General features: G+C 39.9%; 1 protein-coding gene across 4 annotated transcripts in view; it reads right to left on the reverse strand.

Annotated features, from left to right (window-relative positions):
- Nucleotides 1-2,637: 2,637 nt before the first annotated feature.
- ARHGAP24 (Rho GTPase activating protein 24) overlaps nucleotides 2,638-23,497 on the reverse strand; it is a 748,539-nt gene continuing 727,679 nt past the window's right edge. For all 4 annotated transcript variants that reach the window (XM_040417986.1, XM_040417985.1, XM_040417988.1 and 1 more), the window contains 4 exons: nucleotides 18,287-18,360; nucleotides 16,987-17,108; nucleotides 10,245-11,319; nucleotides 2,638-3,855 (listed from right to left, as the gene is read on the reverse strand). In XM_040417986.1, coding sequence (XP_040273920.1) covers nucleotides 3,612-3,855; nucleotides 10,245-11,319; nucleotides 16,987-17,108; nucleotides 18,287-18,360 — 1,515 coding nt within the window. In that variant the 3' untranslated portion in view covers nucleotides 2,638-3,611. The remainder of the gene's footprint in view (nucleotides 3,856-10,244; nucleotides 11,320-16,986; nucleotides 17,109-18,286; nucleotides 18,361-23,497) is intronic.

Here is a 23,497-nt window from a genome sequence, read left to right on the forward strand (position 1 = left end):
CCTTTACAGTACACTTGGTATGAATAACTGTGTTCTCAAAGAGCGAGAGTAATAAACCACTTACAGACACTTCTGGTAGCAGATTATCTCCCACATGTTCGATTCTTCTTTTCATCAACATCTTCAAATGGTTAATAGACAGGATGCCCTTGTGTATGTTAGTTAGTCGATGCCTTCATATTAATCATTTCAGGTAAAATGTATACACTTGGTTATGTCCAATGCAGGTAGTTCATGACACATAAATTCAGAGAAAATTCAGAGAGAAACCCTGTGTCATGCTCCCAGTGTTTTGGACCGGTATCTCTTGCCCTGCACTAGGCATACGGTATAACATCAGGGTAGAGACTAGGACAGGTTTTATGCCATAAATCCCATACCTATAATTAAACGTTATAGTGGCCCGAATTATCCTTAATCAACTGTATGGACTTTATTAAATGTTTTATTATTCACAAAATAAAAAAATAAAAAATCCTTAATTTTAACAATATAGTAAATTAAAAGAAAATTCAGCCCAGAAGCAGAAATTCATCTTATATAGATATAAATAAAACTTTTATTTTTAAGAACAATATTGGTTGTACACGTATATGATACATATTATTTTATCAGCCTGAAAAATATCCATACATATATTCTTATGCCTGTCTTTCCTTACATAATCTACAGTACAAATGTAAGATCTGATGTTTAGAATAGTGCAATGAGGAAAAGTAAGATTTATAATTTTGGCAGCAAAAATACACATACATTTTTGTATATCAGTAATGGCATTTAAAGGGTCATTACATTTTCAAAAAAATGTTTGATATGTCATAGGAACATATGAAAAGTTTAGATTAGTGGGGGGTCTGAGCACTGAGACCCCCAATGATCCCTAAAACAAGGGGAGAGAAGCATGTCCATAGCACGCTCTCTCTCCTTGCTGCATAAGATGTGCTCCATAGAAGCCTATGGGCCCGTCTCCATTCCGTCCTCAACAGTGAGCAGAGAGAGCGGCGTGATATTCGTACTTCTCTCTCCTCATTCTAGGGATCGCAGGTGCCTCGACGCTTAGAGCCCCCAAAAATATAAACTTTTAATGTCTCTATGACATATCAAAAAGTTTTTGAAAAGTTAGTGACCCTTTAATGCACCACTTCCTAGAAAACTTTTTTTTATCAACTAAAGTGTGTTATAGTAAAATAATATCAGCAAAAACATATTAAAGTTGAGTAGGTGCCAACAGCAACCATATAGAGTACTGCTATAATTTCCCAAAGGGCCTTGGAAAAATGATAGCTGGAAAATGTTTAGCTGCTATGGACAATACTGTCACTTTTGCCTTGGCCTATTTTTATGTTTTTGAAAAATCTCACCTACAAGCCTCATTTATGAAAATATGGGGCTCCCTTTGATCGGAAAAATTGGAGATACTGGGCCTGTGTTGTACAGTAGGTGTCTGGGAGTGTCGTTGTGGGTGACCCACAAAAAAGTAGCCCGTCTCCAAAATCTCCAAATCAAACTGCCTCACAGTAAATCTGTCTTAGTTGCCCATAGTAACCAATCAGAGCTCAGCTTTCAGTTTCTACAGGGCTCTCAAAAATTTAAAGCTGAGCTCTGATTGCTTGCTATGGACAACTAAGACATTTAACTAAGGTTGTGTGTGTCGAAAATTAAGTGGTAACGCTCAGTATGTACACCTGGGCTCCACTGGGCCAGTTATCACCAAAATATAACACGTGTTTAATACCAACACTGCAGTTGTCAGTATCTCCAGAAAATGGTGTGTATGATCACACCTACTAGTTATCGGCCTGAAGTGTGTATATCCAGGAGGGATTGGGCTGGTGCAGGCTAATTTATTACCAACATGGGCTCTATATTAGCATTCTATTAAAAGCCCCTGGTAGTAGCCTCAACATTACCTTTTCCAATCAGGGTTGCAGGCACCATAACTAAGGTGGCCATTAAACCCTGAGATGGTTGATATTGCTGAGGCTACTACCAGGGGCTTTTAATAGAACATTAACATAGAGCCCATGTTGGTAATGAATTAGCTTGCACCATCCCAATCCCTCCTGGATATACACATGGCGATAACCAGTAGGTGTGATCACCCACACCATTTTCTGGACAAAATGACGACCGTGCAGTGTTGATAGATTTTGGTGATAACCAGCCCAGTGGAGCCCAGGTGTACATACTGAGCGTTACCACTACATTTTGGACACATACAACCTATTTGTTTAAGTCCTCTATGTATTCTAGGTCACACGGTTTCACCAAGTGTTCTGTTTTAGTTTTTTGAGGGTAAAGATATTACCCCAAATTTTGTTATGTTTACCTATTTTGCATTTGATAAAGATTAGTTCTTTTAGAGCCTCACCTTTCCGTGAAAGTAATTAATTAGAGACCCACTTATATCGATCAATCCGTGAATATATGTCTATGGACGTGTCATAGCAGCAACAGGAGCAGTGATAGGGGAGTGTGGCTGGGTAGGAGGAACTATAAACTATCTGGGCATTGTTATTGGTGTTGCTAGGGCTGTTGCAGAGAAAGGAAAAGTGCATCATGGGTTTGGTTGGATACAGCAACAGAATGATTTGTTTACATGGTGAAAACGGATCAGGAGAGTCCAAATTGAAAAAAAAAAAGGCATGGAGAAGATGTACATGAGGTAAACATCTACAGTGGCTTATCTGGTAAAAACCATAGTAATCGCGAAAACCCCCTTTAAATAGCTTAGAGCAAGCCTATCAGTACAAAAATTGCAATCCCTGTTGACGTACACTTTATGGACAAAAGTATTGGGACACCTACACATCATATCTACAGGATCATTTGTCATCTCATTCTAACTTCATAAAAATTTATATGGAGTCCCCCTTCCCTACCCACCCCAAAGTAGCGCTGTATTCATGTAGTTGCCAGCTCAGTACAGGCAGATAAGTCAAAAGAATTTACCAATGAAATATTTTAAGATTTATCTAAAAGATATCCAATTCTTTTTTCTTTCCTTTTTTTTTTAATATAGCAACAAAAATCTGATTTTGTAAATAAAAAAAGGGACTCAGGCATGACCCATCTTTTTGCAATGCTTTATAAAATTCTGTACACTCTCTTTTGGTCATAGGCAAGTTGGTTGGCACAAACATCATATTCACAAAGTATCATCCTATGTGATTTTTATTTGTTCATTCCCTGTCAACACAGGAATTAACAATTAATATACAAAATAAGCTGATGGTAGCACAATGCGCAAAAATATTGTATTATGTTTAAGTGCGAGGGTATATAGACTTCATATAAAGCTTGACTGCAACAACATATCAATTTGCCATTTTAAATACAATACTTGCATTATTATAATTCAGCTTTTATAACATAACACTTTGTTTTTATCTATGTACACACATCCAGTTGTAACACTTGACAGTAGCATTATGGAGCATGTAATAGAATAGACTCTGTTAGGCGGATACTGCTTAAGATGTTGGTTAGTTGTAGTCTCTTTCCTTTCAGAGAGTACCAAGTAATAGGAATATCAGGTGACCAGCCACCTGCCTACCCTTTCCATAGAAATCTACAGCTACGTCTCACTGTCCAACATACTGTGGGCCACTTCATTGAATCCATATTGTGTTCCCTCTTTCTGGTCTACGAGGTTCAACTGTCAGGTCTCCAAAGGTTGAGAAAAATTGCTCCATCTCCTTTTGCAACATATCATTTCTTTTCTCTGCATCCTCTTTTGCACGTTCTGCATTCCTCATTTTAATTTCTACCATTGTGTATTTTTTCTTCTCTTGTTCTAATTCTTCATGCAAGGAAAGAACTTCTGTCTCCAGAGTTAGATTTCTTTGTTCCAGGCTGAAGAAAAACAAAATGTGGTGAGTAACATGGGTATTTAATAACCAATATAAGATATAGATAAATCACATTCTCAGCCTGGATTGTGTGGGACTTAATTGAAGGCTAAGGGTTTGCACATGATTATGGATTCATTAGAAAATATACAGTCAATATCATAGAGCTTATTTGACTCCACGTAGAATAGCCAGGATACGAATAATGATAAATGTTATAGTGGGTGGTTTGGTGAGAAAGGAACATTAAAGCATACAGTGGATATAAAAAGTCTACACACCCCTGTTAAAATTTCAGGTTTCTGTGATGTAAAAAAATGAGACAAAGATAAATCATCTCAGAACTTTTTCCACCTTTAATGTGACCTATAAACTGTACCACTCAATTGAAAAACAAACTGAAATCTTTTAGGTGGAGGGAAGAAAAAATATAAAACTAAAATAATATGGTTGCATAAGTGTGCACACCCTTAAACTAATACTTTGTTGAAGCACCTTTTGATTTTATTACAGCACTCAGTCTTTTTGGGTATGAGTCTATCACCATGACACATTTTGACTTGGCAAGATTTGCCTACTCTTCTTTGCAAAAACACTCCAAATCTGTCAGATTGCGAGGGCATCTCTTGTGCACAGCCCTCTTCAGATCACCCCACAGATTTTCAATCGGATTCAGGTCTGGGCTCGGCTGGGCCATTCCAAAACTTTAATCTTCTTCTGGTAAAGCCATTCCTTTGTTGATTTGGATGCATGCTTTGGGTTGTTGTCATGCTGAAAGATAAAGTTCCTCTTCATGTTCAGCTTTCTAGCAGAAGCCTGAAGGTTTTGTGTCAATATTGACTGGTATTTGGAACTGTTCATAATCCCCTCTAGCTTAACTAAGGCCCCAGTTCCAGCTGAAGAAAAACAGCCCCAATGCATGATGCTACCACCACCATGCTTCAATGTGGGTATGGTGTTCTTTTGGTGATGTGCAGTGTTGTTTTTGCGCCAAACATATCTTTTGGAATTATGGCCAAAAAGTTCAACCTTGGTTTTATCAGACCATAACACCTTTTCCCACATGCTTTTGGGAGACTTCAGATGTGTTTTTTCAAAATGTAGCCTGGCTTGGATGTTTTTCTTCGTAAGAAAAGGCTTTCGTCTTGCCACTCTACCCCATAGCCCATACATATAAAGAATACGGGAGATTGTTGTCACATGTACCACACAGCCAGTACTTGCCAGATATTCCTGCAGCTCCTTTAATGTTGCTGTAGGCCTCTTGGTAGCCTCCTAGACGAGTTTTCTTCTTGTCTTTTCATCAATTTTGGAGGGACATCCAGTTCTTGGTAATGTCACTGTTGTGCCATATTTTCTCCACTTGATGATGACTGTCTTCACTGTGTTCCATGGTATATCTAATGCCTTGGAAAACAATTTGTACCCTTCTACTGACTGATACCTTTTAACAATGAGATCCTTCTGATGCTTTGGAAGTTCCCTGTGGACCATGGCTTTTGCTGTGGGATGCGACTAAGAAAATTTCAGGAAAGACCAACTAGAGCAGCTGAACTTTATTTGGGGTTAATCAGAGGCACTTTAAATGATGGCAGGTGTATGTTGACTCCTATTTAACATGATTTTCAATGTGATTGCTTAATTCTGAACACAGCTGCATCCCCAGTTATAAGCAACTGCAATATTTTTGTTTATTTTGTTTTCTTCCCTCCACCTAAAAGATTTCAGTTTGTTTTTTAATTGAGTGGTACAGTTTATAGGTCACATTAAAGGTGGAAAAAGTTCTGAAATGATTTATCTTTGTCTAATTTTTACAGGGGTGTGTAGACTTTTTATATCCACTGTATGTAATGGGATTGTGATATATAGTAGGTAGGTTCTGGAGGGAAGTTTCAGAGATGTTGTATAAAGTAGTAGGAACACGAGTGACCTTGAAGTGTATCTATTGGGAATGAACTTTGGTTCCCAAGAAAATCAATAATTTGATTGGGCATATACTGGCAGCTGGAAAAACATACCTGGCAGGAATTAAAAGAGTTCTGTTCTTAAGGGATTTAATAGAGAGGATACATTTAATTAAGTGTGGTGAAAGATTACATTCAGTTAGATTTGATAAATTGGCAAAATTTGAAGAAATACGTAGAATGTGGGACATTTTTGATTGATAGATAGGTTCAGGTTCCAAAGTAATTGTGAAAATGGGTTAGAGAGATTATTAAAATATTAATTACATTTTATTTGGGGAGGGGGTCGATGATACAGTTTGGATAGTTCTATTTAGTTATGATGCTCTTAGCGTATTTTCTGTTTGTGTTTATTTTTATTTGTGTTTCTGAAAATGTATAAATTATATGGAACAAAAAAAGAAAATGTAGAGACATATACAGTTAAAGAAGTTTTGTTCCACAGACAACCCCTGTCCAAATATCCCTTTAGTACTTCATAGAGAGGGTCCCCTACTCTGGAGCCACTTCTATACACCATATAAGAGTGCATCTTGATACAAGCAGCTAATGTTCTGGCAGACTTGAGCTGTCTTTGTGTCACATGAGCACCATTCATCTGAATGGCTGCCATGTGAAACTACATTTCCCCTGGAGTAGCTAAATGCTTGGCTGCCCACAGCTTCCCTTGACAAAATCAGTTGTTTATTGGGCTTGATGGGAGCAATAGCTTGGGTGATCTGTTAATTAATGAACACAGTTTGAAAGGAATTGTCTCAATATTAAAGGTCAGAGCCATTTAAAGGGTTTCTATCACTTCGTATCACATATTTAGGTGTCAGACACTAGCGATCTGCTAGTGTCTGCTCTAACAAACCATCCTAATATGATAGGTTTTGGGGCAGCCGTTTCGCTAAAATAAGAACTTATATAGATATGCTAATGAGCCTCTAGGTGCTATGGGGGCGTCATTAGCACCTAGAGGCTCCAACTACCTTCATAAACTGCCGCCGCCCAGCGCGTCCCTCCAGCCCGCCCATCTCCTGCTGAATGCGATCCTCCCCGTGCGCGTCTCTGTTCGGCGCATGCGCAGTGAATGTCTGACCGCTTCCCTGCTCAGACATCTCCACTGTGCCTGCGCCGATGACATCATAGTGCTCCGAGGAACAGGCGCAGTGGAGATGTCTGTGCAGGGAAGCGGTCAGACATTCACTGCGCATGCGCCGAACAGAGACGCGCACGGGGAGGATCGCATTCAGCAGGAGATGGGCGGGCTGGAGGGACGCGGTGGGCGGCGGCAGTTTATGAAGGTAGACGGAGCCTCTAGGTGCTAATGACGCCCCCATAGCACCTAGAGGCTCATTAGCATATAGATATAAGTTCTTATTGTAGCGAAACGGCTGCCCCAAAACCTATCATATTAGGATGGTTTGTTAGAGCAGACACTAGCGGATCGCTAGTGTCTGACAGCTAAATATGTCAAACAAAGTGATAGAAACCATTTAAACATTCAGTTTTTTATCCAATAATTTAAAATACAATAATTTCCAATATCGGACAGTTCTACATTTGCATAAAGATCCTTTACACAAACATGTTTCATGCAATTATCAGGAATGAACAAAATGTTTCCAATAAATGAATGATCATCAGTGGAGATGAGTGCATAGAAAATCATTGTTCCTGAGCAGCAGATTATACAGTATTATCTGCTGCACAGAAGCAATGATTTTAGTTGTTTGCCAAAAGACACAATCACCCTGTTAAAGAACGTTTGCTGTGGCACCTTTTATATAGGACAATTTTCGGGAACAAGTATTTCTTCAAGCGCTCATTCCCAATAACTGACCTGATCATTTGCCAGTGTAAAAGGACCTTTATAGTGAAAATATTAAATATTACAGATGAGCAGCATGAACCAGTGAACAATTCAATTCCTTTCTAAAGGGGAATCATGTCCAGATTCTTGCTACTTAATAGCAATGGAGATGAGGCAAACCTGGACTAGCTCCACCTCTCCAAGTGCCCAATAGCAATTACATGGGCTAGCTCTATGATATGTACTCCCTTGACATGACTAAAAAGGATTTCTACCCAAAATGTAAAAATGCCCATATTAGAGATGAGCAAATTGATTTGGAATCCATCCCAATAAAAATAAATGCTAATTAATTCTCCTTCTAAATAGAAAAGAATACTGAGTGCCCCCGTGTAACACTTCTCTAGTAAAGAGGCATACAAAATCACTCTTCCTTCAAAAATAAAAAAAGAGTGTTAAGCAGCTCTTTCCAGGTGATTACCCTTATGCCTCTTTAAGCCAATTTGAATATCTTTCTCAGAAACCCAAAGATATGCAAATTGTCTTCCCTTCTAAAAGGAAAAGAAAGCCAAACCCATCTGACGCCAGCAGATGTAAGATGTGCTAATTTGCATATTTTTTCCCAGAAAGCTAAAGCCTACAATACTCCTCACACATACTAGGTTCTCTCCATAATGAAAAAAGTACCCCCCCAGATCCCGAACAAAGACCTCTCAGCTAGCAAAACCACATTTTTCAGCTCTGATAAAGACACTTTTTTTTAAAATCATTTATAAGGGAGACTAAGTTGCATGTTTTTTTTATTTTTTATTTTTATACCAGATAAGTGTCATATGTGGACACTCATTTTTCTTTGCCTTTTGGAAGGAGAACTGATTTGCACATTTCTTTTCTAGATGAGAATTAAGTTTCTCTCTCTGATTCGCATACAATCAATTCAGACCCAAAGTGGTTTTCAAGAAGTTTGCTCATCTCTAACCCATATATTAGTAAATCAAAAGGTAGTGCTGCAGACAAGTTTGGAATAAAATTTTTCTTCACTTCACATAGAGATTTCAACAAGTTCACATATTTTTTTTTTACAAAAGTGATATCAGTAATTATAGCCTTATTGGCTGTCAAATTATCAATGTTATTTACAAATTTATATATAATTTATGTATAACAAGCTAAAAAAAATGGCATCATAATATAACCCTTTTATTCTCAGTTTCTGAGAAATTAATGAATGGTGACAAGCAATGTGGCTGTACTTCCTGCAGCCACTGCAAAAAAATGTGAAAGTAAGTAAATAAGTATAATGTCCAAACTTTGGCTGCTGCTTTGAAGGGGTTGTCTCACTTCAGGAAATGGCATTTATCACGTAGGTAAAGGTAATATAAGGCACTTACTAATGTACTGTGATTTTCCATATTGCCTCCATTGCTGGCTTGACTCATTTTTCCATCACATTATACACGGCTCGTATCCATGGTTACAACTACCCTGCAATCCAGAAGCATTGGTGCTTGCACATAATAGAAAAAGGTGCAAGCTTGGCCACCACTGCTGGACTACAGGGTGGTTATAACCATGGAAACAAGCAGGGTATAATGTGATGAAAAATGAATCAAGCCAGCAAAGGAGACATTATGGAAAATCACAGTACATTAGTGAGTGCCTTGTATTAAATTTGTCTACATGATAAATGCCATTTGATGAAGTGAAACACCCCCTTTAACTTTTGATTTACTAGTACAGGGCCATTTTAAATGTTTTGGTGGAAATCCTTTTTAAAGGGGTTCTCCGGGAATAAAAAAAATAATATTAAAGTAATATATATTAAATATTACTTTATTATAAATATATTCCCAAATACCTTTCATTAGTTATAATGGCTCATTTTGTCTATGAAGCAATCATCAGGAGAAATAAAGTGTCCGCCATTCTATTAGTACACACAAAACCTGTCCTTTTCACACAGGAGGACAAGTTACTTAACAACACTGAGCTAAACAGCTGCCTCATCTCCTATTTGTCAGGGGTTATGATCCTGTATACAGTTTAATATGATCTTAAGCTGAATCTCTGTAAGAATGGAGTTAATGAGGAGATATGAAGTACAGAGAGGAGGTAGGGGTGTAGATAATCAGCACTTGTATGAAGACTCCATTACCACAGCAACACATTACCACAGTCTGTCCTGTCTGTCTTCTCTTTACTTCATGTCTCCTCGTGAACTCCATTCCTTCAGAGATTCAGCTGAAGATCTTATCATCTGTATTCAGAATAATAATCCCAGACAAGCAGAGCAGAGAGGAGACTGAGGCAGCTCTTTACCTCAGTGTTGTAATTATAACAGGTTTTGTGTGTACTAATAGGACGGCGGCCAATTTATTTCTCTAAATGATTGCTCCTTAGACAAAACGAACTATTATAACGAATGAAAGGCATTTGGGAATATATTTATAATAAAGTAATATTTAAATATTTTTCTTTTCATAATTCCCGGAGAAACCCTTTAAGTATGACGAGATATTCTTGAATTTATTCTAAGTTACAATATCTGGCATATTACTCTCTTCCATATATGCTATCACTTTTGGGAGAATACTATTGCTTTATAAACGCAATACATCATATCAATAATACCTTTTTATTCGTGTTTCATACTCCGTTTTTTGTTTTGACATTTCCTGCTTCAAACTTGACACAAGGCTGTGCAGTGCACTGTGATTACTTGAATTACTGACTACGAAGGTCTCACTGTTGTCACTACTGCTGGTAGCCCTGCTACTGCGGCCTCCGGCACTTCTCCTGTCGAATTTGGTCTCAAAGTCCGCTGGATTGTTAATATCCTCATTAACAGGGCCATCTAAAACTGGGTCTTCAAAATTTCCACAGTAAAAGTCTTGCTCTGGACAAGTAGTTGTAGAAGAGCGGCAGGAATTGGAGTTTTCAGGAAGGGATATTTCACACGAGGATGTAGACCATGTTGCACTGTCTATGCTTTGCTTGTCATCAGAGTTCACTATAGAGAACTGTTGCTGGACATTATCATACGTAGACAACCTGTGCTGTTGCATTGATTCACCAGTGCAGTCCTTCTGTTTGTTATCTCTTAATGTGACATACCCATTGGGAAGCCAACTTGTGGTCCGACTGTTCAAAGCATTGCTCATTGTGTCTGTACTGGACACTCCCATTTTGACTGCTCCATTTTGTACACTGTGGGTACCCATTTTTGTTCCCGAGCTCTTTAGAGAAGAGGTTCTTCTAGCCTGTAATGTAGCATTAGGTAATGAGTGATGCTTGTCATGCACTTCCACTGAGCTGCTGAAGGACCCATTTGTGACAATTCCACTACCTTTATTAAATGCTGGATTTTTTTTCACCATTAGTGGTGGACTTCGGGTAACATCAAGTTTGTGAATGCTGTTCCTTGGGCTATTAGATTTGCTTCCTGAGAGTCCAGTGGGAGAACCATTGTCAACAGTGGACCTTTGGGGAGAATCAGCTTTCTCCCATGAACAACGTCTCACTGCTATATCCTTTGTGTTATTGTTCTCTTTGTTTTGTATTTGCCCTAAAATCATTTTCTTTTGTGATTCATTATTATTGTTGCTCTTCTCTTGTCCAGTTTGAGTTTGGGTGTCTCCATCTTTGGGGAAAAGTATTTCATGTTCACTTATCATCACTGCCATTAACTGCTGAACCACAACTGTACCTGCAAAAAAATTAAAACAATTTTGGTTATACCATGTGCACAATTACATAACCAGAGTGGCATATTTAGTCTGGCCACAGCATATGTGATGGGGATTGGTGCCCAGACATCACCTTTGATTCTTAAGACCCCTGCAGAATGAGGAATTTACTTGTGAACAGCCACTGATTGGCTGCTCAGAAGTCACTTCCTATTGAACACTACTGGAACAAGAAGAAGGCATGAGGCACTCTCTGCCAATTACTGTAAATATGGGTGCACTGTGTAGCTGGAGCACTGAATATATGGGTGAATATATGGGTGAAATCCATAACTGGGACACTCAGTGGTAAGCACTGGTGCCTTGCAGTGCTGGGATCCTAGGTTCGAATCTGACCAAGGACAACATCTGCATGGAGTTTGCATGTTCTCCCCGTGTTTGCGCATTTTTTTTTTGGGTACTCCGGTTTCCTTCCACACTCCAAAGACATACTTAAAGACATACTGATAAGCCCTTATTTATTGACTGCAAGCAGACATCTTAAAAACCATGAGTAGCTGATATAAAAAGACTAGGGAAATTGTAATATTTTATTGTATAGCATGCATGATATATTGGCTACTACATACACTGCCTGTCCCCAAAAAAATTTACCACCAAAAAAAAGCCTTTAGCTTTGATTACGGCACGCATTCGCTGTGGCATTGTTTCAATAAGCTTCTGCAATGTCACAAGTGTTGCATTAATTTTTCACCAAGATCTTGCATTGATGATGGTATAGTCTAACTGCTGCGCAAAGCCTTCTCCAGCACATCCCAAAGATTCTCAATGGGGTTAAGGTCTGGACTCTGTGGTGGCCAATCCATGTGTGAAAATAATGTATCATGCTCCCTGAACCACTCTTTCACAATTTGAGCCCGATGAATCCTGGCATTGTTATCTTGGAATATGCCCGTGCCATCAGGGAAGACAAAAAACAATGATGGAATAACCTGGTCATTCAGTAAGTTCAGGTAGTCAGCTGACCTCATTCATGGAGAAAATACTGTTGCTGAACCTAGACCTGACCAACTGCAGAAACCCCAGATCATAGCACTGCCCCCGAAGGCTTGTACAGTAGGCACTAGGCATGATGGGTGCATCACTTCATCTGCCTCTCTTCTTACCCTGATGCGCTCATCACTCTGGAACAAGGTAAATTTGGACTCATCAGACCACATTACCTTCTTCCATTGCTCCAGAGTCCAATCTTTATGCTCCATAGCAAATTGAAGCCTTTTTTTTTCTGGTTTGCCTCACTGATTAGTATTTTTCTTACGGCTACACAGCTGTTCAGTCCCAATCCCTTGAGTTCCCTTCGCATTGTGCATGTGGAAATGCTCTTACTTTCACTATTAAACATAGCCCTGAGTTCTACTGTTGTTTTCTTCGATTTGATTTCACCAAACGTTTAAGTGATCGCCGATCACGATCATTCAGGATTTTTTCCCCCGCCACATTTCTTCCTCGAATAAGATGGGTCCCCACTATCCTTCCAGTTTTTAATAATGCGTTGGACAGTTCTTAACCTCTTTAGGACACAGGGCGTACAGGTACGCCCTGATGTCCTGGTACTTAAGGACACAGGGCGTACCTGTACGCCCTGTGTATTTCCGATCACCGCCGCGCGGCGGGCGGTGATCGGAACAAGGTGCCTGCTCAAATCATTGAGCAGGCACCTTGGTTAAATGCGCGGGGGGGTCCCGTGACCCCCCCCATGTCGGCGATCGCCGCAAACCGCAGGTCAATTCAGATCTGCGGTTTGCAGCTTTTCATGTTGTGGGCGGCGGCGGTGCCATCGGGTCCCCACGGGGCTGTAGGGGGGACCCGATGGCATGGAAGGCAGCGCGATGCCTTCCTGAGGCATCGCCGCTGCCTTCCTGAGGGAAAAAAAGTTGAAAAAATAAAGTTTCCCCCCCAAAAATTAAAAGTTTCAAGTAAAAATAAACAAAAACATAATTTTCCCCAAATAAAGTAAAAAAAAGGTAAAAAATAGGAAAAAAAAAAAATTTACATATTAGGTATCGCCGCGTGCATATCGACCGGCTCTATAAATATATCACGTGACCTAACCCCTCAAATGAACACCGTAAAAAATAAAAAATAAAAACTGTGCTAAATAAACCATTTTTTTGTCACCTTACATCACAAAAAGTACAACACCAAGTACACCCACCAAAATAGTACCCATCTAGTCGTCAACTCATCCCGCAAAAAATTAGCCCCTACCTGAGACAATCGCCCAAAAAACTGAAAAAACTATGGTTAAGAATATGGAGACACTAAAACATGATTTTTTTTGTTTCAAACATTATATTATTGTGTAAAACTTACATAAATAAAAATAAAGTATACATATTAGGTATCGCAGTGTCCGTATCGACCGGCTCTATAAAAATATCACATGACCTAACCTCTCAGATGAACACCGTAAAAAATAAAAACTGTGCTAAATATACAATTTTTTGCCACCTTACATCACAAAAAGTGTAATAGCAAGCGATCAAAAAGTCATATGCACCCCAAAATAGTGCCAATCAAACCGTCATCTCATCCCGCAAAAATGATACCTACCCAAGATAATCTCCTAAAAACTGAAAAAACTATGGATCTCAGATTACGGAAACACTAAAACATGATTTTTTTTGTTTCAAAAATGAAATCATTGTGTAAAACTAACATAAATAAAAAAAAAGTATACATATTAGGTACTGCCGCGTCCGCAATAAGTTGCTCTATAAAAATATCACATGATCTAACCCCTCAAAAAACGGTGTAAAAAAAGCCATTTTTTGTCATCTTACATCACAAAAAGTGTAATAGCAAACGATCCAAAAGTCATATGCACCCCACAATAGTGCCAATCAAACCGTCATCTCATCCTGCAAAAAATGAGACCCTACCTAAGATAATCGCCCAAAAACTGAAAAAAACTATGAATCTCAGACTATGGAGACACTAAAACATGATTTTTTTTGTTTCAAAAATAAAATCATTGTGTAAAACTTACATAAATAAAAAAATTGTATACATATTAGGTATTGACACGTCCGTGACAACCTGCTCTATAAAAATACCACATGATCTAACCTGTCAGATGAATTTTGTAAATAACAAAAAATAAAACAGTGCCAAAACAGCTATTTCTTGTTACCTTGCCTCACAAAAAGTGTCATATAGAGCAACCAAAAATCATATGTACCCTAAACTAGTACCAACAAAACTTCCACCCTATCCTGTAGTTTCTAAAATGGGGTCACTTTTTTGGAGTTTCTACTCTAGGAGTGCATCAGGGGGGCTTCAAATGGGACATGGTGTCAAAAAAACAGTCCAGCAAAATCTGCCTTACAAAACCGTATGGCATTCCTTTCCTTCTGCGCCCTGCCGAGTGCCCGTACAGCAGTTTACGACCACATATGGGGTGTTTCTGTAAACTACAGAATCAGGGCCATAAATATAGAGTTTTGTTTGGCTGTTACCCTTGCTTTGTAACTGGAAAAAAAATTAAAATGAAAAATCTGCCAAAAAAGTGAAATTTTGAAATTGTATCTCTATTTTCCATTAATTCTTGTGGAACACCTAAAGGGTTAACGACGTTTGTAAAAATCAGTTTTGAATACCTTGAGGGGTGTAGTTTCTAGAATGGGGTCATTTTTGGGTAGTTTCTATTATGTAAGCCTCACAAAGTGACTTGAGACCTGAACTGGTCCTTAAAAAGTTGGTTTTTGAAAATTTCTGAGAAATTTCAAGATTTACTTCTAAACTTCTAAGCCTTGTAACGTCCCCCAAAAATAAAATGTCATTCCCAAAATGATCCTAACATGAAGTAGACATATGGGGAATGTAAAGTAATAACTATTTTTGTAGGTATTACTATGTATTATAGAAGTAGAGAAATTGAAACTTGGAAATTTGCAAATTGTATTTTTTTTTATAAATAAAAATTATTATTTTTTTACTCCATTTTACCAGTGTCATGAAGTACAATATGTGACGAAAAAACAATCTCAGAATAGCCTGGATAAGTCAAAGCGTTTTAAAGTTATCACCACTTAAAGTGACACTGGTCAGATTTGCAAAAAATGGCCTGGTCCTTAAGGTGAAATAAGGCTGTCCTTAAGGAGTTAACCCAATTTTAGTAGTTTCTGAAATCTCCTTAGATGTTTTCTCTGCTTGATGCATGCCAACGATTTGACCCTTCTCAAACAGACTAATATCTTTTCCACGACCACGAGATGTGTCTTTCGACATGGTTGTTTAAGAAATGAGAAGCAACTCATTGCCCCAGTTGGGGTTAAATAACTTATTGTCAGCAGTAATTATCCAATAGGAGGCTCATAACTATTTGCTTAGTTAAATCCAGGTGGCGACTTTTTTTTTGGACAGGCAGTGTATATTATATGCCATTAAAATGTAGCTCTTTATCAGCACTTGAGAATTTCAGTTTATTTGGATTAGGGATATAGGCAGTCCATGATCTTCTAAGCTAATAAGCCAAATTCCTGCATGGAATCTTAATGATGTGCTTGTAACTAAAGTCTTTAGTAGAACATAAATTTCTCAGACCACAAGATCAAGGATCTGAAATGAAGATGACCAACTTTCTTAAAATTCATTTTAGATCTGATTCACTAAATTCTTGAAAAAATTCTGTTTGAGTTCTACACGAATCAGAGAGAGAGAGAGAGAGAGAGAGAGAGAGAGAGAGAGAAATGCTTAATGCTCTTCTGGAAAAGAGACATGCAATTCAGTCTTCACTTAAAACTAAATCTCTCCATGCAACACTGTTCTGGAAAGAGATGTTCAAACCATTCTTCCTTCCAAAAGAAAAAGAAAACTGTCATGTACAAACAAACATCTCTTCTATTGTCAGAGCCTAACAAAGAAAACTAGGTTAGCTTCCTGAGAGGCCTTGGTTGAGGTCCCAGGGGGAAGCTATTTCTCCTTATGGAGAGCACATGAGGAGTACTATAGGTCAAACAATGCTCCTCTGGGTTTCTGGGAAAAATATATTCACATTAGCATATTAGCAAGCTTACATATGCTGGTATCACAGAGTCTTAGCTTTCTTTTCCTTTTGGAAGGAAAGGTAATTTGCATATCACTGGGTTTCTGAGAAAGATATTCAAATAAGCTTTAATTTCTCTTTCCCTCCCTTTCTCACGCATCTCTAATCCAAATCCCCTACAAGTTCTGCATTTATGCCTTCAGCAGGTATATTATCTTCAAAATCACTAAGCTGGCTTTTTTGATGATACAGAATCTTTCCTGTGATGCAACATAAAGACAATATAGATTGCAGGATGTGGTTCCTATAAGATTCTTAAAGCAGTAGAATATGCTAATATGCTGGCATGTACAGCAGTGTAACAATGATATCATATGTTCTGTCTACACAAACATTTAACTTTTTAGTATACCAGACATATGCTTCATTAAAGTGTATCGGTCACTAAGAATAAGTCCTAATAGAGATAAACTAGTAGGTGCTTCTATACCCAGTAAGTGACCAAATATAATGCTATTTCAGGAATAAAGGCCATATTAGATCATCTAATAGTTCTCCTGATGAATCCCATCAAATATATATAAACCTATTTAATACAGAAAATGTTGACCACACTGTAAAATTTTTGCATCTAACTTACCTTCCATTATAGTCATAGGATCCTCCACCTTCGGACGCAAAATGTTGGGACCAAATACTGTAGCTAGGTTCTGTACACTCATTTTATTTACCCCAGAATATGACTGAACTTCATCCAGAAACCTAGCACATATAATAAAATAAATCTAGATGTTTTTGGTTACATATACACAACTTCTTTTTATCTTTCAGTCAAAGAAGATACAGAAAATCTAAGGTCTATGTTTACAGAAATGGTCAAATTGTAGAGGTTAGTTACTGACAGCTCAATCGCTTACATTATGCTGCATTGTAGTCATCAGAACAGGTGTAAAGTAAAAATGGCCTCCAAGTAACACACGTCAATGGGTTACCCATTCTCAAAGAGCCACTGTGCTATCACGCAATTTGATTTAAAAGAAAATGGTGTAATTAGCAAATTTCTGAATCACTTTATTTTAAAAAAATGTGCCTGCATTCACCTAAAAAAAAAAAATGCATTAAAGTTATGGCCACTAGGGGCTTCCACCTAATTTTCAGTCCGCTGAATGTTGTTGGGATAGATCCGTCTCTACTAACAGAGACGGTTCACAGGAAATGGGGTTGTGTCAGAGCTAGCTGAGCTCCTGAGCTTGATAGATGCACTGCCTCTACACAGCTTTTTGAAGAGCAGAAAAGTGCCTGTGTGTCTGTAAGTCTGAATTCCCACTCCTTTCTGAGCTCCCTAAAATAAAACAAATATAGTAGGAAGTAATGAAAGCGAGGTCACAGCAGTACAGTGCTGGCAAATTCCATAGACGGGTGACACTCACTGCTTGTAAGAGAAATGCATCTGGCTGTGCAGCAGAAACATGAAATATGGCTGGGAAGCCCCAAAGACCTGTTCCTACACAGTTATAATTATAAAATGAAGCACAGCCATTATGCAGTTTTTTTTAAATAAAACCCTGGTATGCTTTAACATTAATACCATTGCTTGTTTTCCAGTCCATATAAATCTCGAAAATTTCAAATTTATAAGTATTATATCTTGATGTTTCATAAGGCAAGGGAACATCTGCAATGTATACAAAAGGCTTGGCACACTAACTTAAAAAAATTACCAAATAAAAAGTGAATTCTATCTACTGTTTAAGTTCTTTTTTATTTTATCAATAAAAAAGGGAGAAATTGTCATGGTATATTTTAAACAAGTTTCTGTCCATAATGATCCCTATATAAGTTCCTTGAGGATTTCATTAAAAATAAGTTAACATGAATTTTTTTTATACAATAATAGGTTACCTAATTTTTATTGCTTATGTGTTACATACAAATCTTACCTACAAATGTACTTCAATAGATTGTAATTTACTGTTGGAAGGCTTTTCACTTGTTTCACTAGTTCGGCCACTCCCTGTAAAGTAAAATAAATTAACATAATTCTAAAGAATATTCTAATAAAACAGAAAACTGTGAAAAATGACTTGGTGGTGTTTAATTATGTCCTCTGCTTTTCCTGTTATATTGTAATTGCACATAATCTCTGCATCAATGATTCCAAAAGTCCAGCAATAACCTACAATTACTTTTAGGCCCGAGACTTGTACATTTTGACTATTTCTTGTTATGTGAAGCAGCATTAACACTCTTATCTTGTCTCTTCACAGAACTCCCACACCTCAGACACTAAAAAAGGTGAAAACTAGGGTTGAGCGAACCTGAACTGTAAAGTTGGGGTTCATACCGAACTTTAGGATTTTTGGACCCCAGAGCCGAACCCGAACATTTCTGTAAAAGTTTGGGTTCGGCTTCGCTGTTCGGCGATTTCTTAGCGCTTTTCGAAAGGCTGCTGAGCAGCCAATCAACAAGCGTTTAACTGTGTGCCCTTAGAAGCCATCACAGCCATGCCTACTAATGGCATGGCTGTGATTGGCCAGTGCAGTATGTGACCCAGCCTCTATATAAGCTGGAGTCACATAGCGCTGCTTGTCACTCTGCTGTTACTAGTGTAGGGAGAGGATTTTGCTGCTGCTGTGAGGGAGAGAATAGGATAGAATCTTTAATCAGAACTCCAATTGAACTGAGCGATCTACATAGATTTAGTTGTGTGGGTGCAGTGCACAATCTATTTACCCTGCCCTGAGCCCAGTGACAGAGAAAAATAACTTTTATCCATCTGTTAGTTAGGTGGGCGGCGGAGGCCATTTTATGCAAGCTCAGTGCACCAGCACTGCATATGTGCTTTTGTGACATTCAAATCCAAGCTTGAAATACTGCAATAATAATCTGGCTTTAAAAAAAACACCCTTTTTTGGCAATATCCTACATCTGGTGCCTTTGCAGCATTAGTCAGTGTGCAATTTAAGCTAGAAATACAGCTATAATTTTCTGGGTTTTAAAAAACACCCTTTTTGGGCAAAATACACAATTTTACAGCCCTTGCTGCATCTGCACGTGTGAAATTCAAGCGTTTTATATACAGCTGTCATATTCTGTTAGTAAAAAATACCCTTTTTGGGCAAAATACTTAATATTGCAGCCTTTGCTGCATCTGTTATTGTTAAATACAAGTTTGAAATACTTCAATAATTTTCTGGCTTTGAAAAAACATCAATTTTTGGCAATAACCTTCATCTTGAGCCTCTTGCGCATTAGTCAGTGTGCAATTTAAGCTAGAAAGACAGCTATAATTTTCTGGGTTTTAAAAAACATCCTTTTTGGGCAAAATACACAATTTTACAGCCCTTGCTGCATCTGCACATGTGAAATTTAAGCGTTATATACAGCTGTCATATTCTGTTAGTAAAAAAACACCCTTTTTGGGCAAAATACTTAATATTGCAGCCCTTGCTGCATATGTCATTGCGAGATACACCCTTTAGAAACTGTGGTTCTATTCTGCTATTAGAAAAACACCCATTTTGGGCAAAAAACTTAATTTTGCAGCCTTTGCTGCATATTTCATTGTGAGATACACCCTTAAGATACTGTGGTTCTATTCTGCTATTAATAAAACACCCATTTTGGGCAAAAATCTTTCATTGCGGCCTAGTCTGCATCTGTACGTGTGAGATACACCCTTTACATACTGTGGTTCTATTCTGCTATAAAAAAAACACCCATTTTGGGCAAAAAACAAAATTTTGCAGCCTTTGCTGTATATGTCATTGTGAGAAACACCCTTTACATACTGTGGTTCTATTCTCCCATTAATAAAACAATCCTTAATTGTGGCCTAGTCTGCATCTGTACGTGTAAGATACACCCTTTAGATACTGTGGTTCTATTCTGCTATTAGAAAAACACCCATTTTGGGAAAAAATCTTAAATTGCGGCCTAGTCTGCATCTGTACGTGTGAGATACACCCTTTACACACTGTGGTTCTATTCTGCTATTAGAAAAACACCCATTTAAGGCAAGATCCTAAATTTGAGAAATATGAGGAGAGCGTCAAATAAGGGACGTGGCCCCGGTCATAGTGCTGCTGGTGGAGCTCCTGTTGCAGGGAGAAGACGTGGTCAATCTGTGCCAGCTACATGCACAAGTGAAACACCTTCATCAGGTGCGAGTAGGCGACAGAACCTGCAGCGGTATTTGGTCGGGCCTAATGCGGCTCTACGAATGGTGAGGCCAGAACAAGTACAGGCGATAGTAGATTGGGTTGCTGAGAGTGTCTCCAGTTCCTTCACATTGTCTCCCACCCAGTCTCCTGCTGAAAGATCAGAGTTGGCACCTTGCAGCTGATGTCCATCAGTCTTTTACCTCACCCCCTTGCAAATCAGCCAAGCAGTCTGAGCCCCAAGTCATGCAGCAGTCTCTTCTGCTTTTTGATGACTCTGTTAGCAGGGTTTCCCAGGGCCATCCACCTAGCCCTACCCCAGAAGTGGAAGAAATTGAGTGCACCGATGCCCAACCACTTATGTTTCAAGATGAGTACATGGGAGGACCATCGCAGCACGTCTCGGATGATGATGAAACACAGGTGCCAACTGCTGGGGCTTTTGAAAGTGTGCAGACCAACAAGGAGGGCAGGGGTGAAGACTGGGTGGAAGATGATGTGGGGGACGTTGAGGTCCTCGACACCACATGGAATCAAGGTCATGCGAGTGACCTGTGTAGTTCGGTGGAAGAGGCGGTTGTCGCACAGAGCCACCAGCACAGCAGAAGAGGGAGCAGGGTGCAAAAGCGGAGCGGCCGTCTCCTAGACAGTACGCCTGCTACTGCCCACCGCAACAAGGGACCGAGCACACCAAAGCCAGCTCCAAGGAGTTCCCTGGCATGGCAGTTCTTCAGACAATGTGCTGACGACAAGACACGAGTGGTTTTCACGCTGTGCAATCAGAGCCTGAAGCGAGGCATAAACGTTCTCAACCTGAGCACAACCTGCATGACCAGGCATCTAAGTGCAAAGCACGAGCTGCAGTGGAGTAAACACCTCAAAAACCAAGAAAGGTCTCTGGCTCCTCCTGCTTCCTCTTCTGCTGCAGTGTCAGCCTCTTCATCCACCTCTGGAGTGACAGTGACATCTGCCCCCTGCAAATAGCGGATCTGCCAGCAACACCACCATCTGGGTCACCAAGCATCTCCACAATGTCCCACGGAAGCTTTCAGCTCTCCATCTCCCAAACACTGGAGTGGAAGAGGAAGTACCCCCCCTACCCACGCGATCCCTGGCCCTGAATGCCAGCATTTCAATATTACTGGCCTTTGAAATGCTGTCATTCCGTCTGGTGGAGACAGAGAGTTTTAAAAGCCTTATGGCGGTGGCTGTTCCACAGTACGTCGTGCCCAGCCGCCACTACTTTTCCAGGCATGCCATCCCTTCCCTGTACAACGAAGTGGGGGACCAAATCAGATGTGCACTGCGCAACGCCATCTGTGGCAAGGTGCACCTCACTACGGATACGTGGACCAGTAAGCACGGTCAGGGACGTTATATCTCCATAACAGCACACTGGGCAAATCCAGTGGCGGCTGGGCCTGAGGTGGATAGCAGTTTGCCGCATGTCCTTCCACCACCGAGGATTGCAGGGAGCTTCAGTTTGCCTCCTGTTGCTTCCTTCTCCTACTCCACTTCCTCATCCTCCTCTACCGGCTCCTCTCACGGTCAGCTTCACCACCAACTTCAGCACAGCAAGGGGTAAACGACAGCAGGCAGTTTTAAAACGTATCTGTTTGGGGGACAAACCCCACACCGTGCAGGAACTGTGGACGGGCCTTGAACAACAGACCAATGAGTGGTTGGTGCCAGTGAGCCTCAAGTCCGGCCTGGTGGTGTGCAATAATGGGCGAAATCTCGTAGCAGCTCTGGGACTAGCCGTTTTGACGCACATCCCTTGCCTGGCATATGTGCTGAATTTGGTGGTGCAGAGATTCCTTAAAAATTACCCCGATATGTCAGAGCTGCTGCATAAAGTGCAGGCCATCTGTGCGCGCTTTCGGCGTTCTTACCCTGCTGCTGCTCGCCTGTCAGCGCTGCAGCGTAACTTCAGCCTTCCCGCTCACCGCCTCATATGTGACGTGCCCACGAGGTGGAACTCCACCTTGCACATGCTGGCCAGACTGTGCGAGCAGCAGCAGGCGATAGTGGAGTTTCAGCTGCAGCCCGCACGGGTGATTCGCTCTGCGGAACAGCACCACTTCACCACCAATGACTGGGCCTCCATGCGAGACCTGTGTTCCCTGATGCGCTGTTTCGAGTACTCCACCAACATGGCCAGTGCCTATAACGCCATTTTCAGCGTTACTATACCACTTCTATGCCTCCTTGAAAAAACACTGCTGGTGTTGATGGAAGAGGATGTGGCACAGGAGCAGGAGGAGGAAGAGGGATCATTTCATAGGGTTTTGGTCAGTCATTCACAAGTGGCTCCGAGGGTGGGTTCCTGCACCCAAAAACGCCAGATACACAATTGTCCAGCCAGGGCACAGTTCTGGAGGATGACGAGGTGGAGGATAAGGAGGAGGAGATGGAGGAGGAGGAACGTGGAACCCAGCAGTGTGCAGTGTCCGTTGGATTGTCTGCCTTGAGACATTGCCACCAGCAGAGCCCAGATTCACCAGGATGGCCTTGGTGGTGATCCTTGGATTCTTTTTCACCTCTCTAACTATCCTCCTGGCCAGCACTGGTGTCGCTTTTGGCTTCCGACCACGTCCTCTGAGATTTTCCACAGTGCGGAACATCTTGTATTTTTTGCTCAAAGGCAAATAAAAGCTGAGAAATGTTTGTTTTTTCCACAATAATGCCTCTTGTACATTGTCTTATTATTTTTTGGGAGACACCTATGTCATTTCCCGTCAAAAAATTACTTGCTGGTTGAATAAAAGTAACTTTAAGTCAAAATTTGCCAGGGGTATGAATAATTATGGGCAGCACTGTACATAAACGGAATGCACACGGAGTAACTTCTGTTTTTTTTTTCCGACCCATTGAAAATACTGAATATGACAATGCAAAATAAATGTTTTTCAAAGGTTTTCATTTTGTTACAAGTTTGGTATCGCTGTATTTGTATTGAGACGCAGAATAAGGATATTATGTAAATTTTAG

This window comes from Bufo bufo, chromosome 2 (genome assembly GCF_905171765.1).
Source record: "Bufo bufo chromosome 2, aBufBuf1.1, whole genome shotgun sequence".
NCBI classification, from domain to species: Eukaryota; Metazoa; Chordata; class Amphibia; order Anura; family Bufonidae; genus Bufo; species Bufo bufo.